Source organism: Periplaneta americana, chromosome 12 (assembly GCF_040183065.1).
Source record: "Periplaneta americana isolate PAMFEO1 chromosome 12, P.americana_PAMFEO1_priV1, whole genome shotgun sequence".
In the NCBI taxonomy this organism is placed as follows: domain Eukaryota; kingdom Metazoa; phylum Arthropoda; class Insecta; order Blattodea; family Blattidae; genus Periplaneta; species Periplaneta americana.
This window is the reverse complement of record NC_091128.1, coordinates 74,484,784-74,505,251: the sequence shown is the minus strand read 5'-3', so window position 1 is coordinate 74,505,251 and position 20,468 is coordinate 74,484,784. Positions and strand designations below refer to the sequence as shown.

The 20,468-nt window shown below is 36.6% G+C and overlaps 1 protein-coding gene across 1 annotated transcript in view; it reads left to right on the top strand.

Annotated features, from left to right (window-relative positions):
* Positions 1-432: 432 nt before the first annotated feature.
* LOC138710561 (cytochrome P450 4C1-like) overlaps positions 433-20,468 on the top strand; it is a 60,968-nt gene continuing 40,932 nt past the window's right edge. Inside the window, exons 1-4 of the mRNA XM_069841542.1 lie at positions 433-451; positions 2,261-2,426; positions 12,609-12,715; positions 18,682-18,772. Of these exons, the coding sequence (XP_069697643.1) occupies positions 2,267-2,426; positions 12,609-12,715; positions 18,682-18,772 (358 nt within the window). The 5' untranslated portion in view covers positions 433-451; positions 2,261-2,266. The remainder of the gene's footprint in view (positions 452-2,260; positions 2,427-12,608; positions 12,716-18,681; positions 18,773-20,468) is intronic.

Here is a 20,468-nt window from a genome sequence, read left to right as displayed (position 1 = left end):
AATATCTACATATAATTGCAATAAAATATTTAGAGTAACACTTAAAGCATTACGTATATTTACAGGTCGATTAGTATTTATACAGCAGTTTACCATCTTTCACATATCTGAAGAAATCTGTACAAGAAAGGCTGAAATTTGAAACAACGTGTAATTCAGTTTTAATTTCAGTAGAACTTCTGTTTCTTATACTTGTAAATGTATTAGTAAGTAAGAAAACTCTTTCAGTGAGGGCATAGAATTCCGGAATTCTCATCAGTCATCACTATTCTCACCTCATCCCACCCTTGAGACCGGTCGACCAGTCCTTGAATGGGAAAAGTGAAAGCTGACCAGGCCATGAGACCACAAGAAATGTGCCTCAGTTGCAGCTTTCCGAGTGCAACTTCAGAGCTCGTGAAAACATACGAAATGCAGATGCCAGACCTGGCCAGAACATTTCAGGCCTCAGGTACAAATTTTACTGCAAGATACGTATATATACATCAAATATTTCTACGACTTTATAGACTTCGTTCAAATAAATAATATGCTATAATAAAAACACAAAATTTAAGTGTATGTAAGCCAAGTGACTGAGTTTAGGCCTCACTTGCCTCAACCAATCAGGTGGCCCGGGTTCGAATCCCGGTCAGGACAAGTTACCTGGTTGAGGTTTTTTCAGGGGTTTTCCCTCAACCCAATATGAGCAAATGCTGCGTAACTATCAGTGCTGGACCCTGGACTCATTTCACCAGCATTATCACCTTCACCTCATTCAGACGCTAAATAACCTAAGATGTTGATACAGTAGTTACACTCTCCTATTAATGTACGAGTAATTTCGACATATAAACTGACATTTGACAGATTATCGAATTGTCCCATCCTGAATCCTTCATTGATCATTGATTTTGAGTTGGATACTTACTTACTTACTTACTTACTTACAAATGGCTTTTAAGGAACCCGAAGGTTCATTTCCGCCCTCACATAAGCCAGCCAACGGTCCCTATCCTGTGCAAGATTAATCCACTCTCTATCATCATATCCCATCTCCCTCAAATCAAATCCATTTTAATATTATCCTCCCATCTACGTCTCGGCCTCCCCAAAGGTATTTGAGTTGGATACTATGAGAAAAATGAACAGTCATCATGCAACTATTGGTGTAGGCAGAAGTGATCCATGGCCAACTACGTATTTGACTGTGGCTGCCTCTCCAATATATAGGCCTAGAGATCTTCTCGTAAGTGCCTCACTGTTTCAATGTCATACAAGAAGAAAATTCAAAATATATTATATCCTGTAATAGTTAGATTTTGATCGAACCGTTTACCTTTCATTGCTAATTAAGGATACTGGAATATATTTAAGGGGACACTCAACTTAAAAATTGGAGAAAAAGTGTCATAGAAATGAAAAATTAAATTTCTACACTAATTTACGTGACAGAACTAAATCAATAAGCAGAATTCTTCCCCTATTCATTGAGAAGTCACAGTCAAATGCACAAAGCCAAAAAATAAAAAATGATAATTAAAAGTGATATTTCAATTAATGATTGATTAAAAATTGAAATATTTTTTATTTTGAAAAGTATTGGATCTAATGAGCTGAGATTTTACATGTTACTTTCCATGTGTATATTAAACTTTTTCTCCAAATTTGAAAAAGATTGGTCAAATAGGAAAAAAGTTCCATAATATCGTTGAGTGTCCCCTTAAATAGGAAAATGTGTTTGCTCTCTATCATCAAAGTTGTGTGTAATGTAGATCCACCTTACATGGTACACTATGGGTAACACAACGATGGAAAGATTCTGATTTCAGCAGTAGACACAAAGAAGTTATATTCACTTATCGAGGGAGATTCTTGGGATAAAACAATCAAAAACTGAATTGCCTGCCATCGAAAAATACACTTATTTGATGTATGCATATTATCATAATACCCAGAATACTTTCTTGCCCCAATATTCCCTTCCCTTCCCTTCCCTTCCCTTCCCTTCCCATCCCTTCCCTTCCCTTCCCTTCCCTTCCCTTCCCTTCCCTTCCCTTCCCTTCCCTTCCCTTCCCTTCCCTTCCCTTCCCTTCAGAGACATAACTTTTTCTAGAAAGACTAATTTACCTCACAGTAAAAGGATGAGCAAGTTAGTGGTATTTGTAATTGGATGCATGTATTTTTGGAATGTCGCAGTTCTGTTAAGTGTTTTAAGTTTGGAAAATATTTGTTACAAAAATACTTTTACAGGAGGGTGACATTTTCCTGGGTATTACAGGCTGAGATGCTGGCTTTCCTGCTTTGTTTGTTTGGGGCTGGCTTCATCGTGACGTGGGTGTACTACTTTGGCATCACAATGCGTCAAATGACACGCCTACCCGGCCCCAGACCTCTGCCACTCTTGGGAAATGTCTTGGAAACTGGCTTAAGACCAAACTCAGAGAGTATGTATTGGTTCACTTGCATATTGAGATAAAACATGGGTGGCCAGAACTCACGCTAGCGCAGCGCTGCTTAGGTACATGATTTCGGGAGGAAGGATTGAAAGAGGAGTAACAGTACGTGGTAACTAGAACAGTAGTAGATTATTAATACACTAAGCATCATTGTGAAGTTATTGAATATTAATTATTTATAAAATCAGAATTAATTAATTAGTTAAATTGATATTAATTAATTATAGACGTTTGTAGTATGATAATTATTGTAAATCATTAAACATATTCAAAATAAGTTAGAAGTAAATAATTATGAATATTTAAGAAAACTTCCAAATGAATTTAAATTAAATACATAATCATCGTTGCTCTGATATAAAAATAAGGGAGTTTCTTTTATGTCTGTAAGTTGAATTATAACAAAACAAAAGCTGCTGAAATTACTCCTCAGTTTCACATACCTTTCAAGTCATATTGAATTGAAATCAGGAGTTACGTTGCACACTGCCAACCGTAACTGGACACAAAGATGTCTATCCGTCATGCAGATCCTACAGTTTTCATTCGTGAGAAGAACTGCTCACAGATATATGTAGTTCCAAACATGGTTTCCATAAAATTGGCGAAAGATCGAATCTTTTTATATTTCTTATATTATAAAGCATTTTATATTGTCGTCAGGATGCAGAAAAACTCTTCTTCCCACCTTAAATTAAATCTTCTTTTTTTTTAATGGTTTAAAGTTTTTACAGACACACTTTCGATGTGCTTCACTGCCGTCACTGTGTTTGTCCTAGTTATAGTAAACAAGTGATTATGCATATCCGAGCTTTATGGAAACACAGAAGGGTTGAGGGGAAGTTACATTGCAGGTTACATAGTGACTATAGAGTGTAACGCGAATCATGTAATGGACACCGATGAGATAAAAGGTGAAGTTTGTAGAAGTTCGTTAGTTAGCTTCATTATAACAAGACTATAAAATGACTGAAATTTGTGGCTACGGTAAGCGTCTCCTTTAGTGACATGGGTGAGTATATAACTTTTAAAGGACATTAGAATTTATTAGACAGTCACCCTAGCTTGCTAAACATCGGGCTCCTGTATTGTATGGCCAAGTGGGACTCCACCTCAGCTGTGGTGCCGTGATATATGGATGATCCAGTATATTAACAAATCTGTGCCTAGTGAATCAATTTTGCGAAAAACTTACTTAAACTAATGTTACTATTCCTTAATGAAAGTTATTCAAAGCAAAATTGAAAATAAGATGATCTGGATCCCATTCGATGAGTTGCCTGATCCTACAGGTCGCTGTATTGCCAATGTCATTGTTGAACCACTAGATCCTTCTGCAGAAGATGTGAAACCATTCCTGCTTACAACAGAATGTCTGGAAAGGGTTAACAGTACAACTATCTCACAGTTATTCATTAATTGATGTGGCCAGAAGAAATTAATCACGACACCATGTTACTGTTCGTTACTGACTCTGCACTGTATATGAAAAAGACTGGAAAAACTTTAAAAGTGTTATTTCCGAACGTGCTTCATGTGACCTGCATAGCTCACGGATTCCACAGGATGTCAGAAGAGGTACGATGCTTGTTTCCAGATGTCGACAAATTGGTTTCTAGTATTAAGAAAATCTTTCTGAAATCCCTGTGACGAATTGAGACATTTAAAGGTGTTGCTCGAAGTGTAGCTCTCCCTCCCCAGCCTACCATAACAAGATGAGGAATATGGATTTCAGCAGTAGTTTACTACACTTCAAATTTCCCGAGTGTAAGCAAGATGGTTAGTGCTCTGGAGGATAAAGCATCATCGATCACAGCAGCTAAGAAACTTCTCGGACCTACGGAGGTGAAAAATGGTGTAACTTTCATTGCAGCTGAGTTGGGTTTTCTACCAGAAGTGGTCATTCAACTTCAAGAAAGATAACAGACTCTGTGGAAATTAGTGAAAATTATGGATTATGCAGTGCAGTGATTAGACTGTGTTCCAGAAGAAAGGGTTTATTGGTAATGGAAAAGTGTAAGATAGTGTTTTCTCAAAATATGATTTGGACAAACTTAAAAAAATTTTTTAAATTCTACAGGGGGAAGTTGAAATAGACTCTTCCAGTTGCTCTGCTTCTGATTTTCCCCCCATAGGCTAACCTCTGTGAATGTTGAGAGATCATTTTGTCTTATGAAAACTGTATTATCTAACAGGAGACAGAACCTGACAGTAGAAAACTTGTGTAACCAATAAGTCAATACAATTTCATAAAATTCTGCTGTGAAGTGTAGATAGAAAAATTTTTTAACTTAACAATTACAACAAAACACCCATCACAATGCCAACATAAATAAATAATAAAATATATAAACCTAATATTATGTTTTACTTTGATGTCTCTTTTTTTTTTTTTTTTCTTTCCTATTCTAGTTGTTTATAATGCCTTTTTGCGTGCCTGTTTTGAAGATTTATAATTCCTGAATTTTCGGTCTTTGATAATAACTATCACAAGAACCTTGTTTTGCATTATTTCGGCTTTCATGTAATGAGTATAAAATTACTTATTTGACGGTTTTTTACGTGTCATATAAAATATCGTTTTTCACACATAATTGCACTATATATGGTCGATGAGTCTACAGAATCAATGTCTCACTATATATGATGAAAGAGTAATGGAACGGAGAAAAATTCTCTCCGGCGCCGGGATTTGAACCCGGGTTTTCAGCTCTACGTGCTGATGCTTTATCCACTAAGCCACACCGGATACAACTCCGACGCCGGTTAGAATCGTCTCAGATTAAGCTCCAACTCTTGGGTTCCCTCTAGTGGCCGCCCTCTGCACTACGTCATAGATGTCTATGAACGCAGGACCGAAGTCCACACATGTGCTGAGGTGCACTCGATATGAGTGACTAGTTGGCATCAGCACGTAGAGCTGAAAACCCGGGTTCAAATCCCGGCGCCGGAGAGAATTTTTCTCCGTTCCATTACTCTTTCATCGTATGATGACGCAGAATATCTGCATGGAAATATCATATGTACTTCGGTACATTAAAATAATATATATGATATGCGTAAATCACTTCGTGATTTAAGACGGCGCTTATTCCGTCGGATCCCGGCCAACTAGTCACTCATATCGAGTGCACCTCAGCACATGTGTGGACTTCGGTCCTGCGTTCATAGACATCTATGACGTAGTGCAGAGGGCGGCCACTAGAGGGAACCCAAGAGTTGGAGCTTAATCTGAGACGATTCTAACCGGCGTCGGAGTTGTATCCGGTGTGGCTTAGTGGATAAAGCATCAGCACGTAGAGCTGAAAACCCGGGTTCAAATCCCGGCGCCGGAGAGAATTTTTCTCCGTTCCATTACTCTTTCATCGTATGATGACGCAGAATATCTGCATGGAAATATCATATGTACTTCGGTACATTAAAATAATATATATGATATGCGTAAATCACTTCGTGATTTAAGACGGCGCTTATTCCGTCGGATCCCAGCCAACTAGTCACTCATATCGAGTGCACCTCAGCACATGTGTGGACTTCGGTCCTGCGTTCATAGACATCTATGACGTAGTGCAGAGGGCGGCCACTAGAGGGAACCCAAGAGTTGGAGCTTAATCTGAGACGATTCTAACCGGCGTCGGAGTTGTATCCGGTGTGGCTTAGTGGATAAAGCATCAGCACGTAGAGCTGAAAACCCGGGTTCAAATCCCGGCGCCGGAGAGAATTTTTCTCCGTTCCATTACTCTTTCATCGTATGATGACGCAGAATATCTGCATGGAAATATCATATGTACTTCGGTACATCAAAATATATATATGATATGCGTAAATCACTTCGTGATTTAAGACGGCGCTTATTCCGTCGGATCCCGGCCAACTAGTCACTCATATCGAGTGCACCTCAGCACATGTGTGGACTTCGGTCCTGCGTTCATAGACATCTATGACGTAGTGCAGAGGGCGGCCACTAGAGGGAACCCAAGAGTTGGAGCTTAATCTGAGACGATTCTAACCGGCGTCGGAGTTGTATCCGGTGTGGCTTAGTGGATAAAGCATCAGCACGTAGAGCTGAAAACCCGGGTTCAAATCCCGGCGCCGGAGAGAATTTTTCTCCGTTCCATTACTCTTTCATCGTATGATGACGCAGAATATCTGCATGGAAATATCATATGTACTTCGGTACATTAAAATAATATATATCACTATATATGGTCGATGAGTCTACAGAATCAATGTCTAATGACACAGTGTCCATATTTTTGGGTCTAATGACAGTGGTCTACAATATTAAATCCATTTTTTCAACAAGAATCTGCTACAACACATTCAGCTGATCTCTCATTAGCATTAATGGACATTTTTGAATATAGGGTCACCAGTAAGGTTATGACCAGTGCGATCCCTAGATCTTACCATTTGCGATTTCTATTTATGGGGGAACTTCAATAATAAAGTGTATCGGAATAACCCGCATACATTGGAGAACTGAAAGACAATATGGGAAGGGAAATTGCAGATATTTCAGAAGAAGAACTAATGCATGTTAATGCAATTTCTTAAAAGGTATGAGAGATGTGTGGAAACATATGGACACCATTTCCAACGTCTCCTATGACAAAGATATAGGTCAGCAGGGAATACTGATGGAAGGAATAAAACAATACTATAAGGAAGAGAGTGTGACTGGAAAGGTCACGAGATAGCTTGAATGATATTCAAGAGTACAGTTGGAAGAGAAATGACATCGATAGAATCAGTCTTGTGTTGTGATAGTTACATTACGACTTTAGTTTGTGCCATTGTATGTGAATACGTGTCTTGTATCGCACGGTATTATTTCATTCGTAAACATATGTTTCGCGTTTAATTAGCTTCTAATTTTTCTCTTGCTGTGTTTTTTATTTCCACAGCGATGTCCTCATTTGTTCAACTTCTTGGAAGAGACGTACTTCCATTGGCCCGTACCTCTCATTCCCTCAGCGTGCCTACATACACACGTCAAAACAAACAGAAATGCCACCATTGCTTTTCGGTATTTGTTCCTTGCGCGAGCTATAGGTAGTTATTGTAATTTGCATGAGCAATCTATGTGCTTGACATAAAGTGCTATGAATAACCGACTCTGCCAGCAAACATCGTGTTTTCAGCCACCATGCATGGCCGCATACTCATGGATGAACGTCTATTTGAAGGCTCCGTAGTTTCAGTGTTGTTACAATAGAGCTTCTTCGTTATCTTCAGTATTTAATGCCTGCATTTTGAATCTGGAAGTTAATGTTGTCCATCTACTATGAATTGCTTCCAAAGACTGTCACTGCTGATATTTATTGACAACAACTCAATTCCCTTGAGACCACAGTTCAAAAAAACCAACCAAAGACTGCGTCAAGTGATTATGCCTAGCCATTACTGTTAATATATATGTGTATGTATGTATGTATGTATGTATGTATGTATGTATGTATGTATGTATGTATGTATGTATGTATCCAATCCCTAATTTACGTAATTTCGGGTTCTGCATGTAGTGAGTAGATGGCAGGACTGTGACATATTTTCCAGAGCAGTGTGTATATAGAGAGTACTGCATTCTCGGCGGCGGCGGCCATATATATTTACTCCTTGCTCAGCTCAGAAGCGTAAGCAGTAATGTTAGAAGGAAGGTAATTAAAGGCAATATCATACATATTGTTGTGGTTTATTGAATACAGGAGACAAGGATTAATAAACGATATTGTCATAGTGAAATGGCTCATTAAAGATAACACTTTATATTTATGTTATGTCCATTTCAATAGGAATAACAATAGCAATTTTCTACTGCAATTCTCATACCAACACTTCGACTGCCACATTTAGCAGATTGTTGTAGTGCATTTGCTCTAATAGACAATTTTCTTCACAAGAAATACATTCTAGTCCTAAAATACAGTGATAAGACTTTTTAAAAAACATTATGACAAGTTGGGAACCTATGAGTTGAAGTGTTAATGAATAAAGACTTCAAATCCTTTAGTGTCAACTCATTTTCTACCAACATTTCACATTTTTCTGCATTTAGAATTATACCAAACACAAATTTACAAGGATATCCTTGTACGACTTGAGAGCCACTAATGCGCTAATAAAATTTATAGATTCATCCCTGTTATCAGTTATTAGAGATGAAAATCAGTTTTCACAAATACTATACAACTTATTTTGTTTTATTTTGAACAAAACTGATCCCAACAAATAGTAAACAGCTTGTTGTTCACTCAAGTCAATATTTCTGTTTTCAGTTAAATTACAATTTAGCCTATATCAATATCCTTTTGCTCACTTTCATCTTCACTAGACCTTTCTGTTTCGGGTTTACTTACATCTGTCCCTAGAAACCCAACTAATTGTTCAGAATCGCAAACTGCGTAATTTCCATGCTTCGTTTTTGAGAAAGATTGAGAAATCGTAATGCAGTTTTGAATTCTTTTGCATCCGGGATTGAATTTATGGAACGGACAGTAGAAAATAAATTTTCTAACGCATCCTGCGTGGATCTTCTAGCATAAGATATTTGAAGTTCGCTTTATTAAGATACAGTGGCGGTTACTCGGGGGAGGGAAGGGAGGAACGTCCTCCTCACATTTTCTTCTTTTGAAAGCAAATACCAAATAAAATATATGCCTTGAAATTCGAGGAAGATTCGATAATTTTTAAGTTCACAGCTATAAGAAAAACTCGGTTGATCGAGTTTTAAACGACGTGCGCTCATGTGCTGTAGAAAACTGTGAGAAAGATGCACTCCATTCCTCCTCTACTGCAGTTAACACATAGACAACAGCGCTCTAGCGGCCAGAGAAAGAAGCAGGGTTTTAAAGCAAGTAAATGAACGGAGAGGGAGGAGATCCTCCTCTGAATCAGTCATGGACGGGAAATAGAAACTGACTGGTAGTGCAGCAAGCTTGCTACCGCTGCCACCTAACGATGTTGCATTCAACCGGACTGTAACACATCTAGGAGGAGACACAACAAAAACAGTTTTTCACGCAACACTATGAAAGACACCATGTAAACTTTTTTTAATTATAAATCAAAAATATTATTCATTGCACTTTATATAGGCTACTATTCATTGTTTGAAACTTTATATAGGCTACTATTCATGGTTTGAAACTTTCGTGGATATTTGGAAGTTAAAGTCGGGTTTATGTAAAACAAAGAGGAAGTAGTTCTACATAGTTGGCCTCTGAAATTCACTTCTATTCATTGTTTACTTGACAGGGCAACAGCCAAGTTGCCAGTTTTGTACAAATATATTTGAAACTGAAAGCAGGTACTCCAAACTACATCATTTTTAACATAGAAAATTAATCGGCCACCGGCAGCTTTGAACAATAATGATAGTATGACTTTACAAGAACTGACATTCTTCAAAAGCATGTGATACTGAACTTGTAAAATGTATGTACATGTGGCAACACAGACCACGTGGGTGGGTGCAGTGTTCTCGCTTTCCTCAGATTATTTTCCATTCCCATTTCCATTTCCGTAAAACGGTTCCGGTTACGAGTTAGTAGCTAGTCTCTTCCAACACGTGTGATGCTGTAGTGTGCTCGAAAAATGCTACGAGGTTGTGAATTTCCTTGTAATTGTTAATTAGCGCAATTATTCAACAATGAATGGAAGTGAAAACATAATATATTTTGGACAATTTAGGAAACTCAGTTTACAAGAACAGATTATTGCTATACAGAAGGGAAGGCCAACCCCAACACTACCTGGTCTTACATGTATGCATGTAGGCTAATTTGTGGCATGTTTCATTCAAGAAGGTGTCATTTCGTGCTGTTAACTTCTTTCCTCCTCTTAAGAAATATGCAGGAGCCGCCACTGTTAAGATAACTTTCTTGAAAATCAAGAACTGTTTTGTTACCAGTATTATATCAGTTTGGAGTGGTTTCCAACTTCCGCTTTTGCCCACCTTGATATTTTCAATTATAAATATTATATCATTACTTACTTATGGCTTTTAAGGAACTCGGAGTCATTGCCGCCCTCACATAAGCTCCCCATCGGTCCCTATCCTGTGCAAGATTAATCCAGTCTATCATCGTATCCCACCTCGCTCAAATCCATTTTAATATTATCCTCCCATCTACGTCTCGGCCTTCCCAAAGATATTTCTCTCTCCGGCTTCTCAACTAACACTATATGCATTTCTGAATTCGCCCATATGTGCTATATGCCCTGCCCATCTCAAACGTCTGGATTTAATGTTCCTCATTATGTCAGGTGAAGAATATAATGCGTCCAGTTCCCCGTTGTGTAACATTCTCCTTTCTCCTGTAACTTCATCCCTTTTAGCCCCAAATATTTTCCTAATTACCTTATTCTCAAATACTCTTAATCTCTGTTCCTCTCTCAGAACCATACAGAAAAACCGGTAATATAACTGTTTTATAAATTCTAACTTTAATATTTTTTGATAGCAGACTAGATGACAAAATCTTCTCAACCGAATAATAACAGGCATTTCCCATATTTATTCTGCGTTTAATTTCCTCCCGAGTGCCATTTATATTTGTTACTGATGCTCCAAAGATATATGAATTTTTCTACCTCTTCAAAGGATAAATTTCTAATTTTTATACTGTATTTTCATTTCGAATAATATTCTGATCACGAGATATAATCATATACTTTGCCTTTTCGAGATTCACTTCCAAACTTATCGCTTTACTTGCTTCAAGTAAAATTATAGTGTTTTCCCTAATAGTTTGTGGATTTTCTCCTAACACATTCATGTCATCCGCATATACATGAAGCTGTAACCCATTCAATTTCATACCCTTTCTGTTATCCTGAACTTTCTTAATGGCATATTCTAGAGCAAAGTTAAGAAGTAAAGATGACAGTGCGTCTCCTTGCTTTAGCCCGCAGTGAAAATATTATATTGTTGAGAAAATTAATCATTGAAGTATATTCCTTCTCTTTTTTGCGACTTGATGCTAATTTTGTATAACGACAATTGATTACACATTGATTAACTGCACAACAACACGGCATTCTTCAAGATAAAATGGAATATCACACTAGAAACCTATGTTCCTACGCAAGTCTTGCGTTGTACCGAGTCTCCGCAGGAGTAAATATGGCCACCACGTCAGCATTTGTCGGATTGAAAGAATGCCCTACTCTCCGATATACACTGCTCTGATATTTTCTAGGTTGCACACCACTTCGTCAGGCCACACTGTACATGATGTGTATCTGTGGAAAGTTATGTCGTTTACCAGGGTGAGTGTATATGTAAGTGTTCGTGATATACTGCTAATATTACAAAAGCAGTTATCCAAGAGCTCAGATGAGAAGTTATTCCACATTCACTCCAGTCTCCTGATCTTGCTTCATCAGATTTTAATCTTTTCCACTCATTATCAATCATCTCTGGGGAGTTTCCTTCAATAACAAAGCTGTACTTCAAAATTAACTTCATGATTTCTTCAGCTCCAAACAACCGGACTTGTTCAGGTGTGGAATCAAAAAACTACCAGAACGTTGATAGTCAGTCATATACAGTGCAGGAGAATATGTTATTATTTTATTTATTTTGTTCGTGCGAGATAAATAAATACTTTTGAATATAATTAAAAATTGCTACGAATTTATACATCAATTGAGACAGAAGAATTAATAAGAAATTTATAGATTCGATTGAAACTAGAGGTGACTAGTTCTTGTATCTGTAGTTCTGGATTCAAATCCAGTCGAGGAGAATTTATCTGTAGAGATGTAAAAGGTAAGAATAATGTTCCAGTGTCATAGATTAATGGCACGTGAAAGAACACTACGTATCTTTGAATAAAAGGGTTGCAGGAAAAAATTTCATGTTTTTGTGTCTTTCCCGTTAAGTTCTGCGCGGACCATAATCTGTTTCATAATTTTATATGTTGAACCAAAATGAAATATTCAATTTCATAACAATAAAATTATTCCTACACTCTAATGCACAATGTATGTACATAGAAAATATCACATTGAACACAATAAATAAGTGAATAGGCTGCAGAGTACCAGTACCTAGATACTGCCCTCAGGTTAAAAAGAAAACGTAATTTAAAAACTAACTTAGTAGCAAATTTTCGAAGTTTACAAAAGCAGCACAGTGTTTTAATCACTTCTTCTCTCTCACAGCAATTTGCAGGTGTTTGATCCGCTTAGGCAAAGAGCATGGGCCTGTCTTCCAGTTGTGGTTGGGACGTAAGAACCGTATCATTCTCTGTGGTGCAGAATATGCAGCGGTAAGGTTCAGGCACAGTATTATCTATTAAAAAAAATAGTTTCATGTCGAAGCATATATTGTTTATCCAAGTGTTTGACAAATTATTATCAAGTATTGAGCTGTTACCATCAACTGCAGTGGTCCAGTGGCGGCTCATAAAATTTAATGCCTAATGCCAGAGATAAGGATAACACCGGTAATAAACAGTAACAATGATGACATTATTATTATTATTATTATTATTATTATTATTATTATTATTATTATTATTATTATTATTATTATTAAATTCACCAAAATGTATGCAACTGTACACAAAGTCCAGACAAATTAGAGGGAAAATGCACATTTGTCGGTTAATAGACAGGAATTCCATCAATAATGTAACGTAATTTATTTATTTACGTACTTGGTTATTTAACGACAGTCTGTCAACTACGAGGTTTTTAGCATCGATGGAATTTGTGATAATGATATGATATTTGGCGAGATGAGGCCCATGATTCGCCATAGAATACCTGACATTTGCCTTACGATTGGGGAAAACCTCGGAAAAAACCCAACCAGGTAATGAGCCCAAGTGGAAATCGAACCTGCACCCAAGAGCAACTCCTGATTAGCAGGCAAACGCCTTAGCCGACAAAGTTACGCCGGTGGCTCATAACGTAATAGTAGGAGGAGTTAAACATCAGTCGTACGCTAAACAATGATAGAAACATAGTCTATAATCATTAGTTCTTTTTTATTTGTACATGGTACACTTTCAACATATAGAAACATAGTCTATAATCATTAGTTCTTTTTTATTTCTACATGGTACACTTTCAACATGCAGTCAAGCAACTCGTTTTGAATGATTTTAGAAATGCCCTTAAATGCTGTTGACTTGGTTAAGTGCTCTTTTAACTTTTAAAGTATTTATCTAACTCAGAACTGAAGTGAACTAATTCACAAAACACGCCCCCGTATTCTGAGCTATCGAATTTATCGTACCTTGTTAATACTAAATCTACTGCTTCTTAAAATTTTATACAATTTATTATTTATTAAATTTAGGACATATCTGTTTTCTTCAGCTTGCTCGTTGTGTTTTGCAATCGCGAGTCTGTAATGTAAGTTTAACTGAATTTCAATATTCTCTTTAACCAGCACAGACGAACTGAAGACGTTATTCATACGAACCTTTGATGTTTTGTGTTTTACTTTATCTTTAGTTCTAAGTGTAGTAAATCTGTAAAACCCCTTTTGATTAGTTATGTTCACCTCGAAACAGAACACACGGGAAACAGAAGAACACTTCTCCATATCTCATCCACACAACCAGTTATTTTTTTATAATAAACGTCCAAGTTGAATTTGACATATCTGTTAACTTTAGCACTTTGCTGTTTTTGGTGAATATTTAAACGCCCTGTAAGTCAATTATTTAGCAGGAATTTAGTTTTCATAATATGTTAATACTGAAAGCGAAGATTTTAATAAAGCGATAATTGAATTAATTTCTTCACATCTTACATAACACGATAACACTTCACAGGTTTACTGTTTCGCACTACAGTTAGAAATATACTGAAATAAAAGCATTCTTAAACAAAGCATTTTAAGAAATGGGCAAGGATTTTATTACGTTATTTTTGCATCCTTTCCTCTAAGAAACTTATTCCGACAAAGCGGGAAAACAGACAAGAGGTAAGAGAATGAGATAGTAAATAGGATTGTATACATCTAAAAACGAAAGCGGTAAACTGTGCCTGGCACGTTTTAGAAGCTGAAATGGACGGGAGAAGATGAAAATTGCGCGCGCATCCCATTATATTTTTTATGGGATGTAGTGCCTGGCTCAGATCCATGTTGCAAACGCTGGTTACAACGTGGTTGGCAGCAACGATAATATTGGCGGTAGAGTTTCCAAGTACGAGTGTAACTTGTTTCTCTCCGGTTTTACGTGGAAAATATGAATTCTTTTTTCTCTTGTGTTCTGGTAGTGGCATGGCACAGTGGTCCATAGGAAAATTAGACTCGCCCAAAGTGGTATTACTGTTCTCTGTAAAATTGTTATTTTCAGGTTATATTGTCCCTGTTTGTTACCATTCTTGTTATTAGTTATGGCAGAAAAGGGGAAGGGAGAGAGTAAGACTCTGTGGCCATTTTTTAAAATAAATAGATCCATATTGAAGGGTTACAAGAGAAGTCTGAGTGACGGGAGCAGGTAACGGAATCAGGGAACGAAACTTGTGACAACTCAGAAACTGAAAGATTAAGAACTTATGATATTGAACCATATATGCAAAATGATGTGAAAATAAAGAGCTTTAATCGCAAAAATTAATATAAATATATTACTCTATATGCTTTTCATATGTTTATAATTTATATTAGAGTAAATATTGTCACATGATGTCTCTCTTATTACTGGTATGAAAAAAAATTCTTTTGTTACCGTTATCTTGTGTAATATTGCAGTTTCTTGAAGTTACACTAATCAACAAATTTGACTTTCAAAATGCAAGTTACCAGTATGTAATGGACCCAAAACATGACACTAACTTAAGTCAGAGTGTTAGTGTACTATATTTATTTATATTTACAATATTTTCTTATGATTATTATTATTATTATTATTATTATTAATTCCATTAAGATCTGCCATCATGAGCTTTCTTCGTAGACCATTTAGCATTATTCAGGGTGTACCACGAGGAGGCGGCCTACATTACACCCCGTTTAACCATCCTGCATTATGAAAAGCTGAGACGAATACCATTAAACTCCTATTGGATCAGCTACGAAAATCTCTCTAGACGGCTAAAGGCACAACAAGACTTCAATTCAACATGTTCATCAAATAAGAAGAAACTATGACCCTTCTGATGTGAAGGAAGATCTCGCTTTATTAGATTGTCCTTTAGATGCACGAACCATTATAACAAGGCTTGACCTTGGGGAGAATCTGACGAAAGCAGATGCTTGCGTTCCAGAACTAAATTCTATAGCACTGCAGGCTCTTAATGACTGATATCCTGAGTCCAGATGGCTGCGGATCTTCACTGATGGCTCTTTCTACGAGAGCAAGGAATGTGCTGGGGCTGGAATCTACAGTAAAGCCTTTAGCTTCTACAAGTCACTTGGGCAGTATCAGTCGCACTTCGATGGCGAATTGGAGGCCATAAATCTTGCCTTAAAGCAATTGCTTGGAAGACCGACTTGCCACAGTCATGTTGTCATTCTCTGTGACTCTCAATCTGCCATTTTGGCAGTGGCATCTCTCCCTCATCCTGTAACATCAAGAGTTGTCGAGATCAGAAAGTTCCTTGCCTCACTCAAAGTGTTAGAAGTTGTCGTTGTCCTCCAGTGGATATCTTTGCGTGTTGGTATTTCAGGGAATGAGATTGCGGACTCCCTAGCAAAAAAATGGACTGAAATATTGTTATGGACGACCTCCCAACTTTCGTATCACAACTTGAAACGATTAGTTAACCGCTCATTTAAGAATGAGTTTCTTTCAGATCTTCAAATAAAGAGTGGTGGCAAGAATTGGGCTGGTCTTGTTGACAAGTCAGAGATACTTCCTGATCATCCCTGTAAAGAGACTGTAGCTGCCAAAGGATTACCACAGGATACGACTGCCTGGCGGAATATTTATATAAACTGGGTATTTTACCATCACCTCAGTGTGTCATTTGTAATGAGGATAATTCTATTATGAATTGGGAACATTTAAATGTTTGTAAAAAATTTGTAAATTTTAAATCCTCTATGTGAGTCTATGGGGACTTTGTACTGGTCTGCCAGAAACCAAATGATGTTGAATCAATCTAGTTGAGCATTAAATACATACATACATTATTATTATTATTATTATTATTATTATTATTATTATTCACTGTCAGGGATTAGGCTTGGAGCCTGTACCATCTTCGCTCAAGCAATCTTTTCCTGAATCTTCCCAAATCTCGTCTTCTGTCTGGTTTATATTTAGTATTTGTTTTACTATTCTGTCATTTTCCATTCTTTCAATATGTTGCATCCATTGATGTTTGTTTCTCTGTATACGATCGTTAATGAAAGGTGTGTTCAGTTCTGTTCTTATAACTTCATTTTGTACTTCATCCTGTAATGTGCAACCTTTTACCTTTCTTAAAAATTTCATCTCTGATATTTGTAACCGTTCTTTTTCTTTTTAAGTCAATGATTCATGTCCATAAAATAGAACAGGTGTGCCATTACTTTATAAAACTTCAGTTACAGTATGTTTCTTGTCTTGTCCTACTGTATAAATGTTCTTTGAGAGAGTGAGAGAAATCCACAAATGAAAGATTAATATTCATGTCCATAAAATGGAACAGGTGTGCCATTACTTTATAAAACTTCAGTTATGTTTCTTGTCTTGTCCTATTGTATAATGTTCTTTGAGAGAGTGAGAGAAATCTACAAATGAAAGATTAATGTTTTCTTGGAATGATTATTTCACAAACTTCTCTGTACTGCTGGTCTTGATTCCTCGCAATGTTTTGACACTATTTTTTGCTACTTAGCAACTGACCTATATTCTGGAGACGTTCAATATTTAAAATCTTTCTTGACTTTTTCTCGTAATGAAACTTTGGTAAATATTAATTTAAGAAATTTATTTCATCATGTTTTAACTAATTAATTTTTCATGTTTATATGAAATTGTGAATGGAGATAGTGTTTTTCTGTAGATTCTTCCTGATCTCCAACTGTAATCCAATTATATATTTCAAATTTCGAAAAATCTGTTATTAGTCAAGCTTAATATAAACTGAGTTGGTGGTATCAATATGTAGATCATAGATTTATAATTTGACCTTATGACTTAGAAAAAAACTAAAGATATTTCTTAACCATCTTAGGCCAAGTGCACACAGAATCAGACTAGTGCGGTGCGACACTACGTTTTGCTTTACAACGCCTTGCGACAGCTTAAAACTGTCTGCTCGCGACAAATGATTTGCTGGCTGTGTGGATTTATAATACTGGCTTAGGCTAGAAATTGGCATCAATGAAAGAGGACTGTCTATATGAAAATTTCTATTTTATTTGGTTATTATTTCCTAAGGACGTTTAAGATGCCTTAAAATCTGTACGATTGAAAGAGTCTTAAAATTAAATTAATACTAATGTAGTGCACAAACGTCATTTTCTATGTTTATGACTACTTCATGGCTCACAATAAAGAAAAATAATATATTAAATCAATAATGAGTGATAGTATAGAGCAGAGAAGTAGGCCTACTACAAATTATTATTAATTATTATTCACGTGGTGCTTTCATCTCATTTGCAATTTCTCACATATTTTTAGAAACCACATTATTGTCGTGATATTGTTTAAAAAATTTTATAGAACGTATATTTCCTGTACTAAAACAACTAATTTATCCGCATCGAGCTCCATTATGAATAATGTGCATTACACAACAATATAGTATTTGTAGATAGTAAAGCATGCAATCATAGCCACTACTAATGCATGCGCAGTACACTTCAGCTGTCAGATAGTCTCCTCGCGATGAACTTCTAGCAGTCATTCGATGTTGTCTCTCCGTGTCTCCTTGTGTCTGCTCGCGATTGTCGCGACATGTCTGATTCTGTGTGCACCACATAATGAGAAATCAATGGGCGATAAGTACTATGAGACAGTCGTGCCACGCCGTGTCTGATTCTGTGTGCACCTGGCCTTAGTAGTAGATATCCTAACATCCAATTTTAAAATACCGGAGGATGGACCCTGAATGTAGTTCCAAACCGTTGAAGTTAAATCCGAACACATGCTGAAGTACTAAGAGTCTACTTCAGCACAAAATCACCACTAAAACCTAAAATCTCATATAATGCACTTACGTCTTTCATTAATGTATCCTTAATCAACCAGCTGGTCACAGGTTGTGTGTATGAAGCTAAATTTAGAACTAGGCTAATGTAATAACAATGACCAGTCTGATGATACTGTTTGATCCACAGGCACTCCTCTCATCTCATGTTGAGCTGGACAAGGCGTTGTCCTACAAGTTCGTGGAGCCCTGGCTGGGGACTGGCCTGCTCACAGGCACAGGTAGTTTTATAAGATAACTTAATAGTATATGTTACTGATATTTAAAGTAGGCAATAAAGAAGCAAAATACAAGTTATAAAATTTACTAGAAGGAGTGCAGAAGGTTATCCTAGTTTTTCACTACATCTATGTAAATGACCAAAGTGAGTTCTATATTCCGGGAGTTTCAGGAAGAATAGTACAGTAAGTATTTTAGGTGTTGGTAGTATATGGACTGTTCCAAGTAAAGAAGTCATATAAACAGTGTCCAATTTTCAATGGGTGTGAAGGTACAGCTGTTTGAATGTTATGCATCACAAGTCTTGCAAATGAAGGAAGAGACAATGATTGATTGATTGATTCATTCATTCATTCATTCTTTCATTCATTGACAGATTGAAACCCTTACAAATTCTCAACATTGCTTCTTTGTAAATGTGTGGTACAGTGTAATCAACAGTCAGTTGATTGGGTATGCTATGTTACTGAATCTTCTTACAGGGCACACATGCTTCCCTGCACAACGAACTTCCATACTACCATATTAGAGGAGGTTCCTGTGGGTACTACAAGTTTGAGTTTGGTCTTCCAGCTTGATAGAGTCCCTGCACATTATAGCCGTCATGTGATACATCGTCTAAATCTAACATTTCCAAAATGATGGATTGGACATAGTGGTCACGGTCTTTGACCACCAAGGTCTCCATACCTCAGTCCTCTAGATTATTAGCCTGTGGATATATGAAAAGCGAAATACACGAAGAAAGAGTAAACACAAGAGACGAATTTGTTGGTTACTTGCTTTATGAATAGTGCTGCCCTCATAAAAGAACACCAAGACAACTTTAGAATATCTGCACATACTGTACTGTTCCCAAAAGAGTAAAAGGTGCATTGAAGTCTGTGATGGGATTTTAGTATAGTTACTTTGAATTGTTGGAAATTATTGATATACTGATACTTTAAATAATCAGTAAATGCAATCATTAAGTCATTTGTCTCTCTATCCTTTTGTAAGACGACTTATATGTAACATTCAATCAGCTGTATCTCCACACTCACTGAAAATTGAACACATGTTTATATGAACTTTTTTACTCGGAGTAGTTCATATTACCACCTAATAAAATATTTACTAATCCACTTTAAACACTCTGTATATTTGTAAACAGGGCTTTAGCACTTGTGTATTAACCAACACTGAGTGACCCCACTCATTTAAATTTCAGAAAGAGAGAGTGAGGGATAGAAAGAGGAGAGAAATAAACTACTAAAAGTAGTCTCTCAGAAGCACTTTCCTAACTCCACAAAAATTATTCTCTCTCTTTTCCTTTTTCTTTTACTTTTGAAGCCCTGATTCGAACTTGAGAAGTCCACCACTGTGAAGTAATGGTTAGCACATCTGATCGTGATTTGAGCAGGTTCAGTTTCAAATCCTATTTGGGACAAGTTACCTGGTTGAGGTTTTTTTGTGGAGTTTTCCCTCAGTCCATTAAGATCAACTACTGGGAAACTTTCTTCACTGGACCCTGGACTGATTTCGTTGGTATTATCACCTTCATTTCACTCAGATGCTATTAGGTAGATAACCATCACAGTTGGTAAAGCGTCATAAAATAATTCAATTAAAAAGACTTGGAAAACTTTATTACTTTCTCTAGACATTTGAGAGACATTATCATATACACATTCGGTTTCACAAACTATCTACTTTTAT